Below are 12645 nucleotides of genomic sequence, written 5' to 3' on the forward strand. Positions count from 1 at the left end.
CCCCCAACTTTGGCGGCCCAGAACTTCCTCACCAGACACCCCCTTAAAAAACTAAAAGTACGTGCATAATGCTCTCCTAAAGCTCTGTAATTTTGAGCATGGGGTAAGAAATTGAGCTTTCTACCCCCCCCTGCTTGGCGCGTATTTTAATGCCTCCTTTTAACCCATCACAGTTCACCAGCGGCGGCCCATGTCAGCCTCAACGTCTATCGACAGTTTTGGAGGCAACATGTGGACTCGCACTGTGCGCTACGGTTTCTCGTTTCTCGCCTTGCCAGCTAGCGCCGACAACCTCCTCTGGCACCGTGCGCATTTCGTAATATGACATGGGCTATTTGACTTCCATGGATGCCGTGCTATACCGGTGGACACGTGAGGGTGGGACGTGTGCAGGATAGGCTCACATGCAGACCGGAGTCCATGCGGGCTGCAAACAGTGACTTCCTGCCCGTTTACATTTCCATTCCCAGCAATCAGCGAGCACCCCATCCTTGTTCCCCGCGCCACGCCTCCTGCCTGTCAGCGTGTGTTTGTTCCACATACGCTGCACACTACGGGACCACGCCAACCTGCCCCTTACCCTGTCCCATCGCCTCCACACACGCCAGCACGTGGCTGCCGTCATCACGTCAAGAGCAATAGGTGTCATGCTCAACGCCATTCACACCTACTGACAGCCTCATTCCCCGCCATTAGTCGAGCTTGTTACATACTGTAATGTCTGCAAAACTGCGCTCTGCGCCCTGTCTCTCATGCAGTTGCAAGGCCCTAGCCTCGCCCTCCTTACGTTGCACTGGTTCGACGTCTGTCCTGCTCTGTTTGCGGCAATGCTGCTACCATGCACACACCCCTGTTGCACTGACACGTGCCGACTTCAGCTCTCGAACACACGCAGTTCCTCTCACTGACCTCTCACTCACACGTCAATGCCTCTGCCTGCTGCTCACTTCTCGCCGCGGGGCCTGGATGCCCAGCACCCCGTTCAACGCGGCCCCTGCCTCCCTACCCCTCCCCTCACCGGCTCCCGTGCCATTCAGCGCCACTGCCCCGCCCTGCTCCTGCCCCTGACCTGGCTCCCCCTCAAACTGCGCCTGCCCCTGCCCCTGCAGTGCCTGCTGCTGAGCCAACAGCATCTGCTGCTGCAGCTGCTCCTGCTGCAGCCGCCGCGTGCGGGCCAGCGCCGCCATGTGCTCGCCCACGATGCCTCGGAGCAGCCCTTCCAGCTCCGGCCCAATCGCCGCCGCATCCCGCAGCATGGCAGCCGCCGCCGCCGGATCCATGCGCGGGAGCGCCTGTCGTACGACCCCCGCGTACGCCACCTGCCAGCGCGGCGGCGGCACGCGGCCCAGCAGGCGCAGCACGCCCAGCACCTGGGCCAGCTGGCCCGGCGGCAGCGCGTCGGGGCAGCGCGAGTAGCGGCGGAGACCCTCCGAGGCCCAGTCGGGCGACAGCTGCGTGCGCAGCGCCTTGGCGGCGCGGCCGGCCGCCAGGAGTGTGGCATGCAGCAGCGAGGGCGGCAGCGCCTGTGTACATGGGAGAGGGAGCGATGGTGACGAGCTGGTTGGGTATAGAGGCCAAGGAGTATTGTGAGCAAGCGCAGACCCTGTTGGGCACTGGACTCGCTCCCAGCATACCGTACTGCATCTCCAGCATGCAACATTGCATATGGAGTACAGCATTGCAACATCATTCATAACGCGGACGCACACCGACATACGGCAACAACCTAGCACCACCACACAATCCCATCCCAACTCCCTCGCGCCCACCTGCAGCCGCGGCCCGCTGGCCAGGCAGAATGCCACCAAGGTGTCCTCGTGCGCGCTACGAGGGAAGTGCGGCCGCGCCGCCGCCGCCGCGCGCAGCCAGGCCGGGTACAGCGGCGGCGGCAGGTTGTGCGCCAGCCCCCTCAGCTCCACCACAGCCCAGCTGGTCCAGTCCTCGTACGTGAGCACACCCAGCGCCGCGCCCGCCAGCAGCGCAGCCAGCCGCTCGCGCGCCGGCGCAGCGGCAGCGGCTGGCGCCAGCGCCGGCGCGCCTTCGGCGAAGTGGGGCAGCGCGGCGCAGGTGGGAATGGAGGAGGGCGAGAGCGCAAACAGGGTGGGCAGCTGCAGCCGCACCGCCGTGCGCAGTGCCGGCCACAGCTGCGGCCAGACGTGGTCGTCAAACGCCGCTGAGGGCGCCGGAGCTGCAGACGAGGAGGCCGCCGCAGCCGCGCTACCACCCGGAGCGGGAGCTCCTGGCCGCTGCAGGCGCGGTGGCGCCAGCGGCGCCGGCTGCCCGCCTTGCGCAGCAGGCGGAGCCGCCGCCGCCGCCGCTGCGGCTGCAGACGAGGCGGCGGCGGCACCGCGCAGGTAATGCACCGACCGCACCGCCGTCAGCAGCAGCGGCATGTCCACCACGTGCGCACCTGCTGCCGCCGCGGCTGCTGCGTCCTCCAGCCGCCGGCCCGCGGGCCCCTGCAGCCACGCCACCAGGCGCTGCGGAACTCGCTGAGCCCAGGCGGTCGGCGGCACGACCCGCCACGCCTGCATCACCTCCAGCGCCATGAACAGCTGCCAGTCCGCCAGCGCGCCAGGCTGCAGCGCGGGACTGCGCGCCAGCGCCGCCACCAGCGCCGCCCGCCCGCCCTGCCCCAGCATCGCTGGCGTCACGCCCAGTCGGGACATGGACCACAGCAGCGGCACCAGGTCCGCCGCAGGCGACACCCCTGTCGCCTGAGACGACGCCGCCGCTGCTGCTGCTGGAGCTGCTACTGGAGCTGCTGCTGCGGACGCTGTGGCTGGTGGTGCTGCTGTGGCGAGGGCTTGCAAGTGGTGGGCTAGGCCCAGCGCAAGGGCGCGGCGCTGGCCGCGGCTGAGCTGCAGCCCCAGCGAGTGCGCTGCCTCCAGCAGCACACACAGGCAACGCGGCGTCCAGGGCGCGTCAAGAGGCGCTGACGCAACCTCCCCAGCTTCCTGCCCGGCTGCGGCTCCGGCTCCGACGCCTGCGTAGGCGTTGCTGCCGTTGCCGCTGCCGCTGCCGGACCGCATGCCGCCTGGTCGGTGGGCGGCGAGCGAGGTGCAGGCGATGCCCACGACCTGCTGGATGAAGCGGTGGGCGGGCGTGCGGCGACCCACAGCAGCAGACGCCGCCCGCAGCGCCTGCGGCGCAGCGCTACTGTCTGGCTCGGCTGCGGACTGCGCCGCCGGTCCGGCAGAAGCGACGGCACCACTGCGACTGATGGAGCCCAGGGGCACCGCCAACGCTACCGCGCCAGCAGCAGCTGCGGCAGCGGCTGCGGCGGCGGAAGCCGCCGCTACTGCCCCGTCGCTGTCGCTGTCGCCGCTGCTGTCGCCAGGCCAGGTGCTGAGCAGACTTCGCCCGTCGCCAATAGGCCCCGCCGCCACTGGCCGCCCCGGGCCTCGCTGCAAGGACACGAAGTGCCGAGACCCGGATCCCGCGCCCGCACTGCCCAACCCGTCCTCCCGCCAGGCATGGCCCTCCGCATTGCCGTTCAAGCCGCCGTGCTCGGAGTGCCCACCAGCGCTGCCATTCAGAGTTCCGTTCAGAGTTCCGTTCAGCGCGCCGTTCAGCCGCCGCCGATTGGCAAAAGCCACACGCCCGTCCACGGCCACCTCCTCAGCCGAAGGCTCCAAGTCTGCCATCATCGCCGCCGCCAGGCCGTTGCTAGCACGTGCCGCCGCCGCGGCGGCGGCGGCCGCCGCCAGCTGCTGTCGCTGCACGGCGTAGCGCTGCTGCCGCGCCGCCGCCGCGCGCTGCCGCTCCTGCGCCGCCAGCAGCCGGCACACCTCCGCCGCCACGTGCGGCTGCCAACCGCCATACGGCACACCGTACAACAGCCCGCCCAGCGTGGCGTCACTGGCTGTAGCGGACCAGGCCTGGGAGCAGGTAAGCAGTAGCAGCACATCGCCGGCGCTGAGGTTGTGCGCCGCGCCGCCGCCCACCCGCGGCCCCGTCAGAACGGCAGTAGCGTCTGTTGATACCCGCATGCCGGCGGCCGAGCCCGGGGTGTCGTCGTCAACGCCGGAAGTGCTGGTTGCGGTGGAGGCAGGCGTGGCGGGCAACGGGAGGCCCGCCAGCGTCACCACGCGCCCAAAAAAGGTCTGCCGCCACCACGGCGGCGGCACGTAGCCCACCTCCGCCATGGCCGCGCCGCAGCGCAGCAACGACGTCGCATCCCACACCTGTGGCGCGCTGGCGGCGGCGCCAGAGCCTCCCAAGAATGCTGACGCGGCGGCTGACGTCGCGGGCCGGCGGGCCGGCGGTGCGGCTGCCGCGGCGTGCAGCTCGCCCGCCACGACCTCCAGGAGCGCACGACCCGCCGCGACCGTGGAGCCGGGGCTAGGCTGTGCCGCCTCCTCCTCCTCGGGCGTTGCGGCGGACGCCGCCGCAGTGGTGGCGGAAGAAGGCAGCGGCAATACGCTCATAGCCTTGCTGACGTCCAGCAGCGCCAGCAGCAGCCGCGGTCGCAGGTGCGCATGGCAGGGCTGCAGCACCGCCGCCGTGGCCGCCGCTAGGAAGCGCTGCGCCGCGGCCGCCGCAGTGGAGGCGGCCGGCCCCGCCGCCGCCTGCCCGCGGCCGCTGGCGGCGGCCGCCGGCTGCAACGCCACGCCCCAGGCACTGGCGGCGCGCAGTGTCAGCAGCAGGCCCTGCACCGGCATGCCGCTCAGGCGCATGGTCGCGCTGTCCAGCCAAGCTGCCTGCCAACTGTCAGCGCCCTGACGGGCCTGCTGCTGCCGCTCAATCAGCCCCTGCTGCTGCTGTTGCTGCAGCTGCTGCAGCCGCGCCAGACCCCAGCTCGCCATCGCAAAGCTCTGGTCGGCCATGGCCGAGAAGCCCGTCGCGCGGCCAAGCAGTCGCCGCTCCGCCGCCGCCAGAAGCCCCGCGGGTGGTTGCGGCGCACGCCTGCTGCTAACGCCCGCCGCTGAGGCCGCTGCTGCCGCGTCCTCCTGCAGCCGTGCCAGTCCCCACAGCACCCGCGCCACGTCTTGATCCGAGAGCCGCTCCACCACCCACGCCCCGCCCGACGTGAGCCCCGGCGCCGGCTGCTGCACCTGCACCTGCACCTGCACCTGCTGCCGCGAGCCCGTGCCCTGCAACGCCGAGTAGCAGGCGCGCAGCCAGCGCTGCGTCGCCACTACCGCTGCAGCACCGCCACCGCCACCCGCCGCTTCCTCAACTGACCCCTGCAGCACCGCCAGCGCCCATACGCCGTTCGCCAGCGCCAGAGCATCCCCAGACGTCTCCAGACGCGGCGCCGTCGCGTCCAGGAAGCGCGACAGCCAAGCGGCACTCGGAGGGGTCAGCCTCCGCCGGCCCGGCTCCGCCTCGGCCTGGGCGGCGGCGACGCTGCGGCCGCTCTGTCGCGCGCCGTCAGGCGCGGCGGCGGCGGTCAGGCGCGCGAGCGCCAGCAGGATGTTTGACGAGTTGTGCGGTGACATGGTCCGTGCCAGGCGGCCCGCTGCGCCGTAGAAGTGCTGCGCCCAGTCGTCGTCCGGAACGACCCCGAGCTCCGAGGCTGCCCACACCAGCTGCGACAACCCCTCCTCCGTGAAGGCCCCGGTCGCCAGGAGCGGCCGCGCCGCCTCCACAGCATGGAGTGGCCAGCCGCCCGCGTCGCCAGGCGCCAGGCCCAGCGTCGCCGCCGCCCACAGGCCGTTGGCGAGGTGCTGAGGCAGCATGGCGCCAGCCGGGCCCCGGCTGGCGCCGGCGCTGGCGGTTTGGACGGCAACGGCGCTGTTGGGGTTCGCAGCGGGCAGCGACAGGAGAGACCCCACCGTGAGGCGGGTGGCGGAGAGCAGGCTTGCTGCCTTGGCGGTGTCCTGTTGCAGCTGGGGCTGCTGCGCTGCTTGCCGCGCCTCTGACTCCGCCGCCTTGTCCGCTGCCGCTGCGGCAGCTGACACGAGCTTGGCGAGCGCCCAGCTGATGTTCGCGACGCCGCGTGCGTCTAGGCTGCCGGCGAGGCCCTCCACCAACGCCACCTGCAAGAAAACATCGCCGGCACAACACACACATCAACACACCGCACACACCAGCACACATGTGTCCCAGCGTTCTTGTCCTTTCAACCACTGGCTTACGGCTGCTTGCCATGCCACCAAGGGGCCCAGCCCCGCTCACCACTTCGCCAATGAACACAAGCCACTCCCGGCGCTCCGCGGGTGCCGACGGCGCGGGCAGGTGCGTGAGCCGCGTGACCGCCGCCGTGGCGTGCACCGAGTTGAGACTGCCCTGGAAGGCCCGCACCGCCTCGCGCAGCTCCCGCCAAGAGCCGCAGCCCTTGATCATGTGCGTGATCTGAGGCGGGTCCCACGCCCGCCGCCCCGAGGGCCCCGCCGGTGCTGCCGCCCGAGCTGTTGCAGCTGCAGACCCTGAGGCTGCTGCTGCTGCTTCTGCTGCCGGTTGCGAGGATGGAGTCGTGGTCGCCGCCACCGGCTGTGGGGAGCCTGCTCCGTTGGCGCTGGCGCTGGCGCCGGCACCGGCGCTGCTGCTGCTGCTCGCTCCGTTGAGGCCGCTGCCGCCCACGCCCGCTGATGCCCCGTTTGCACCCCCGCGCTCACTGCTACCGACATGAGCAGCAAGGTGCGTTTGTTGATGCTGCTGTGCATGCAGGGGCCGCCGCGACGGCGACTGCCCGGGCGTGGATCGCCCGTTCAGGGCCGGCCGCTCGGGCTGGGCTTGCAGCTGCCGCAGGTGCCCCCCGTAACCGCCGTCCTCGGCCCAGGCCGCGGAGCTGCGTGGCGGCACCAACCGCCCGCTGAGGCGCTGCTGCTGCGGCCGCCGTCGCTTCTGCGCGGTGTTGCAGAATGGAAGATACATGTGTGGGCGAGTGCAGGGTGTCAAGAACCACGCAGTCAGTGGCTTCCAAGCAAATACCCGAGCCTGGAGACCCATGCTCGGCTATACAGCAAGACGGCTACATAGCAAGACGGGTACATAGGAGATGGTTTGGGGATAGTCTTCTGCGCATACAAAGACCCGTCCCCAAGACTTGCCGGGCATAGTAGGGTCGCGGTGTGGGCGAGGTGTGCCAGAGGCAGCACCGCCACACACACACACGAAGCCCCAGCGTCCCAAGACCCCGTACCGATGCGGCCAAACATACTTCACCAACCCCCCATGTGACTGGGGCCGCTTAAGTCAAGCCCGTTTGCTGCAGGGCACCGCCTGAGGGGCCACGCACCTGAGCGCCGGCAGCAGCGTCCACACGGTTCGCGGGCAGCCCACAGGCGACCAGCGCCGAGCCCCGCCCAGCAGCGCAGCAGCATGAGGTGGATGAGCAAGCAAGCATTCCGCTTGCTACGCGCTGCTCCTGCGGTCCAGGGCCGGTTGCTCGGTTATGCTTGCCCGACCGCTCGATTGCGCGGGCGAGGTTCAGGCCATAAGCGAACCCGAGCCATAGCCCTCACTCACATCATGGGACCATGTTGAGTATGAAGGCAGTAATGATAGCCGAATACTGGGCTTGTGCGAGCCCCGAACCGCCCTGCAGTCGGCGAGGGCGACACGTCGCGCGCAGCAATAAGCGTGTGGTCGCGCCTTATCCATAGGACCCACAACTGCTTCATACCATGGTCCATTTGCGCTGGTCGGAAGCTCAGCGCATAGCTGCATATTGCGCTCGGCGCCGACCACCTGAGCCACAAAGCCCCGTCGAGTGCAATTGATCAATGTCTTTGCATTCTAATTATATTCACACCAACTAGTCGCCAAGGTAAGTTTAAGGCTCAAAGGAAGGCCGCACGTCCAGTCCGTGGCCGTGAGCGGGTTTACAGGATTTTATCAGACCATATAATAATCGATTTAGCTCAAGGCTAGGAGAAGTGAGGTGCGCCCGGAGAAGTGCTCAAATTTAGACCACCCTCTCAACCAGCCGATGATTGGCTTTGCTCGCTTTGCGCCAGGCAGCAGGGGTTTTTGGCGGGGCGGTAACCTTGACACGTATATCATACAAATCACCAACATTTACCTGCGGTGCGAAAGTATGGTGGGCAGGGGACACGCAACGGCCACGCCGGTCCGCTTGCCCCGGCTTAACCGGGCTTACCCGTGCGGCGTCGCCAGTACCCCTCGCATAGGCATACAGCGCACATGCTTAAGTGAGAGCTTTATAGTCAGTGCCTACGGGACGCAAGGAAATCAAGACTGGTGACAGGAAATAACTCTTATGCGTAAGCACGTACATTGTAATTGATCGCTTCGTTCGGGCTCCAAGCGACTGAGGCCGAGCTTCCAATTTCGCGGGCCGGGTAGCCGAAGCGGAGCATTTCCCTAAATTGGAAGCGAGGCGAGGTTGTGTGGCCGACGTTGCAGACTTGCAGTTGGCTGCAGGTCTTGCATGTCCACATGGCCCCTGACATGGCCACGAGTACCCTAGACCAAACGCGCTTAGCTAGAACATATGGCAGTGCCAGCGAGGTCGCCACATGGCTCGCTTTGCCATTCCCTTACCTGGTCGTGGTCGGGCAGAGGTATACCCATGGCTATGCCCCCCTGCCTGGTCGTTCGTTGATGGCCATGGACATGGACATGGTGCGCCAACCGCCTTGCCTTGGCCCTGCAACGAGGCCTGGAGACAGGTAGGCAGAGATGCATTTTTTGGATCCTTGGAAAAGTCGGGCAAAGAGGTTGTATGCGGCGCGCGAAGGGCCACTGCGGGGGGCCAATGGGCACCCGTGTCCCGGCGAAGCAAACACACACGATGCTGGTGGTGCCCCGTAACATATGTCTTCGCAGAGTTTGCGTTAAAGCTTTACAACGCTCATACATGTGCCATTGCAGAAGTCCACGCAGTCGAAACATATCAGAATGGTTGTGTCGCGACGCAGCCGAACTCTGCTCGCACTTACAATTTTACTACTGCTTTCACTAGGCTTGACGCAACCTGTGGCAGCTGGGAAAAGGAAAGCGAAACAGCGGCGAGAAACGCATGAGGAGCAGCACCCGGAGCCTACGTTGTGGACGTATAGCGTGGTGGCTGAGTACCCGCATGACCATAAGGCTTTCACGCAAGGTTTGCACCGCAACAGCCTCACCTTTCAGGTGCCGCATCGCCTCAACGTCGCTTTCGCTGCCCGCAGGCCTTCAGTTCGACCGGACGTGCGACAACAGTAGCAAAGTGTGCTATGACATCTTTTGGGAGTCCACAGGTGTGGTTGGCCGACGGTGCGCGGTCGGGGTGCCAACCTGTCAGAGCGGCGTGTGCTGGTGCTGTGTCGGTCTCCGTTCCTGCTTGCTGCTGACTGCGGGGCCCGCGGAGGGAGTTAACCTAGTTCAATGATGTGGACAGCTTCGGGATACATGACACTTATCGGACGGAAATTGGGCGTTGAGGCGCCAGGACTCCCATTAACCGTTTTGCACTTGCAGGTCTCAACGGCCAGTCCTCCATTCGGCAGGTGAGGCGGCTGGCAAAGCGGTTGGCGTGGCGGTTGGTGCGGTGGGCCGTGGCTGTAAATGTTTGTGACACTGCTAATGGCGGTGGCGGTGGTGCTTGTGAGGGACTTGTGAACACCAGGGGAGTACAGGGTTTCGGAAGCCCAAAAGCCGGGGCCGCCAGGCGCAGGCGGGTCACGAGCGGCTACGGAGACGCACATCGTTGGCATGCATCCGCCACGGCACTTGGCAGTAGTGGGGCTGTGGCTCCGTACGGCTTTGCAGGCGTTTTCGGGCGCAGGGTTCACCTGGGGTCTACCGAGCCGCTCCTTCCCCCCCTCACCGCCACCCAGCGGCTCCACGTCACCCAGCCCCCCGCCTTCCCCCTCATTCTGCCACCCCATTCTGACGCCGCCAGGTGGACGTGAACACGGGCGAGGTGCGGCTGCGCAACGACCTGCCGTCCAACCACTTTGGCGAGGGCGTCACGCGGCTGGGCGACGACCTGTACATGATCACCTGGCGCACCGGGGCCGGGTTCAAGTTCAGTGCCGACAAGCTGCAGTTGGTGAGGGTGCGGGCGGAAGCACTGAGGAAGGGGGAGCGGTTGTAGTTGCCAGCGCAAACTTAACCAGACCAAGCCATACTAGCGCAGCGCAGGCCCCCAGGGGGATGGGGATGGGAGTGCTGCTGGGGCTGGGGTAGGGGTAGTAGTTGGCTCGAGCGCAGGACAGCTGGACGTGTGGGGCCGCGCGGCGATGGAAGGCAGGAACTATTGAACTATGCGCTACCAATGGCCGTTGTGGTTGCGATCGAACGGTACGGTCCTGCCCTATTGGCATGAACCCTCGTGCGCCCCCTACCGCGTAAAAGGGTCGTACGGCGGCTCACGGCTGCTGTGCTATACTGTGCAGACGGAGGAGATAGACACGGGCCTGGGCGACGGCTGGGGGCTGACCACGGATGGAGTGCACTTGATCGTGAGCGAGAGCTCGCAGGTACGTGTGTGTGGAGGTGAGGGCGCGGCCGGGCCGTGCCGCGCCTACCTGTCATGGTCGTTCGATGATCGCAATGTTTGTGCAGCAGGAACATGGTAGGGCTTAGGGCACCGTATGTCAGTTGCCAGGCGGCCGGATCAGGCGGCGGTCGCAACCCGAGCTAGGGCCGACTTACAGATGAGTAAGCGCTGCCTGTCGCCCCGCATGTTGTGCCGCTCACAGCACATCCACTTCCTGGACCCCAAGACGCTCAGGGAGGTGAGGCAGGGGACGGCGCGGGTTTGGGTGGGCACTGGCATGGCTGCCTTTATTTGCGGCTCTGCAGGGGGGAGGCACCTCTGCGCCAGGGGCCGTCGACATAGCGTTTGCAGCTGGCCTCGGTGCCTCGCATACCACGGCTCCCTCCGGGCCACACTACACGACAAGATGCAACTTCACCACATCATCATCACACCTCACAACACAAGACTACCAGCTGGCGCTGACCGCCTGGCTGATGAAGCCGCTGCCTCTTACCGCTGTCGTTGAACATTGCGATGTGTGCAGGTGCGGACAATTACAGTTAAGGACCGGGGGAAAGAGATTCCCTGGATCAACGAGGTAAGTCGCTTATGTTTGCCTCGCAAGGAGGTTCAACGGGCGCAAAGCTGCTGGTAGCTGACGCCGGCTGCACCTCTCGCAACGCACACAACTCGCACGCACCTGGCCGCGCCTTGCTCATACGCACACCTCACGCCTGTTGCTGCAGATGGAGGTGATCAACGGCGAGCTGTGGGGCAACGTCTGGCAGACCGAGTGCATTGCGCGAGTCAACATGACCACCGGCCGCGTGGTGAGCGGCTGGGCAGCAGCGGGCAGCAGACCGCAGCTTGCTGGGGCCTGGGGTGAAGCTGCTGGATGACGCAGTAGCAGTTGCAGCAGCTGCTGCAGCCACAGCGGCCACTGCGGCATCGGCAATGACAGGGCGTCGCAGGGTGTGGCGGGAGCTGTGAGGGTGTGCGAGGACAACACTGACAGGGTCCCGTAGTGGTCAGAAACAATCCCCGTCCCAATCCTCACAACCTCACATGCCTGCAAGGCTGCAACCCCATCGGCCCTCCTCGCCCCCGCCTCCTCATCTTTCTCAGATCGGCTGGATCCACATGCACGGCTTGCGCGAGGGCCTCATCAAGCGCGGCCTGGTGGGCTCGACGAAAATGGACGTGCTGAACGGTGAGAGGGGCGGCGAGGAAAGCCCAGGCTTGGCGAGGGGAGTTGAAACCAAAACCAAAGCAGACTGAGACCAGTCTGGTGGGGGATCTGTAAGCGCTTTGGGCCTGCATGTGATTAGCGTGTGTGACGGGGAGTTGTGGATACCAGCCCAAACTAAAGGGTGAGGTGCGCGGGGCAGGGGCCGCGGACAGCTGCAGGGCCGGTCGGTCGGGACCTGGTGTTTGGGGACTCGGGTTGGTAGCCTGGCAGATGCGGTGGGTTTCGTGCCAACCGTGTCATTACACCATGGGTCCTTTCACCTCGCATGACTACACACAGGACAGTCATGACACTGGCCTCACACCGCACACGTGCCACATAAGGTCACACACCGCACACGTGCCACACAGGTATTGCGTACGACGCCACCAGCAAGCGCATCTTCGTGACCGGCAAGCTGTGGCCGCGCGTGTTCGAGGTGGTGCCAAAGCCCTTCGAGAGCGGCGCGGCGCCAGACTGGGCCGCAGTGGCACGCCTCTGCCACCCGCGGGTGTTCGGCCTTGGGTAGAGCAGTGAAGCTTCTCCACAGCGGACATGGACGCACGCGGCTGCTGCCACGTGTGTTGCTGTGTTGTGAGGGGGTGGTCAGAAGCATGAGCGGTGGGCAATAGGCTCGGTGTGCCGAGAAATGGCTGGTCGTGCGATCTACAACCCTACAGGTGTTGAGGTGCAGAGGTAGGTAGAAAGAGTCAAATGAGTTCGGTGAGGGAGATGGCCCAGAGCAATGAGGTAGGCGGGGGACAAATCATGGGGAGGGACTGAGGCGTGGCCATGCTCACTGCAGGGCGGACAACCCAGTTGTAATTCTGGGCTGCATGCACGGGTAGCAACTACCGTCACTGCACTAAGGGTCTGGGGCGTCAGTTGGGTAGAGCTGGAAGCATTCAAAGCACACGTTGGCCTTTCAATTCCCAAGTACAAGCAAGAGCAGAGGGTGGTGAGAGGCAAAGTTTCAAGTGTGATGGCTGTAATCCCGGCCCATGAATCCCACAAGGCGAGTCAGGCAAGAGTTGCAAGA

The 12645-nt window shown here is 66.0% G+C and overlaps 2 protein-coding genes across 2 annotated transcripts; one reads left to right on the top strand and one right to left on the bottom strand.

The window, feature by feature from the left end:
• Positions 1 to 440: 440 nt before the first annotated feature.
• CHLRE_11g476100v5 (uncharacterized protein) lies at positions 441 to 8372 on the bottom strand. Its single transcript, XM_043067628.1, has 6 exons — positions 7574 to 8372; positions 7417 to 7489; positions 7187 to 7315; positions 6124 to 6792; positions 1770 to 5984; positions 441 to 1523 (listed from the first exon to the last, which is right to left on the bottom strand). The coding sequence occupies exons 3-6, from the start codon at positions 7292 to 7294 to the stop codon at positions 924 to 926; spliced, it is 5592 nt and encodes a 1863-aa protein (XP_042919633.1). The 5' UTR covers positions 7295 to 7315; positions 7417 to 7489; positions 7574 to 8372; the 3' UTR covers positions 441 to 923.
• Positions 8373 to 8712: 340 nt separating this feature from the next.
• CHLRE_11g476150v5 (uncharacterized protein) lies at positions 8713 to 12610 on the top strand. Its single transcript, XM_001701973.2, has 10 exons — positions 8713 to 9016; positions 9084 to 9152; positions 9373 to 9401; positions 9797 to 9946; positions 10293 to 10376; positions 10599 to 10634; positions 10923 to 10976; positions 11125 to 11208; positions 11504 to 11588; positions 11978 to 12610. The coding sequence occupies exons 1-10, from the start codon at positions 8812 to 8814 to the stop codon at positions 12133 to 12135; spliced, it is 954 nt and encodes a 317-aa protein (XP_001702025.1). The 5' UTR covers positions 8713 to 8811; the 3' UTR covers positions 12136 to 12610.
• Positions 12611 to 12645: the final 35 nt, after the last annotated feature.

Source organism: Chlamydomonas reinhardtii, chromosome 11 (assembly GCF_000002595.2).
Source record: "Chlamydomonas reinhardtii strain CC-503 cw92 mt+ chromosome 11, whole genome shotgun sequence".
Lineage (NCBI taxonomy): Eukaryota > Viridiplantae > Chlorophyta > Chlorophyceae > Chlamydomonadales > Chlamydomonadaceae > Chlamydomonas > Chlamydomonas reinhardtii.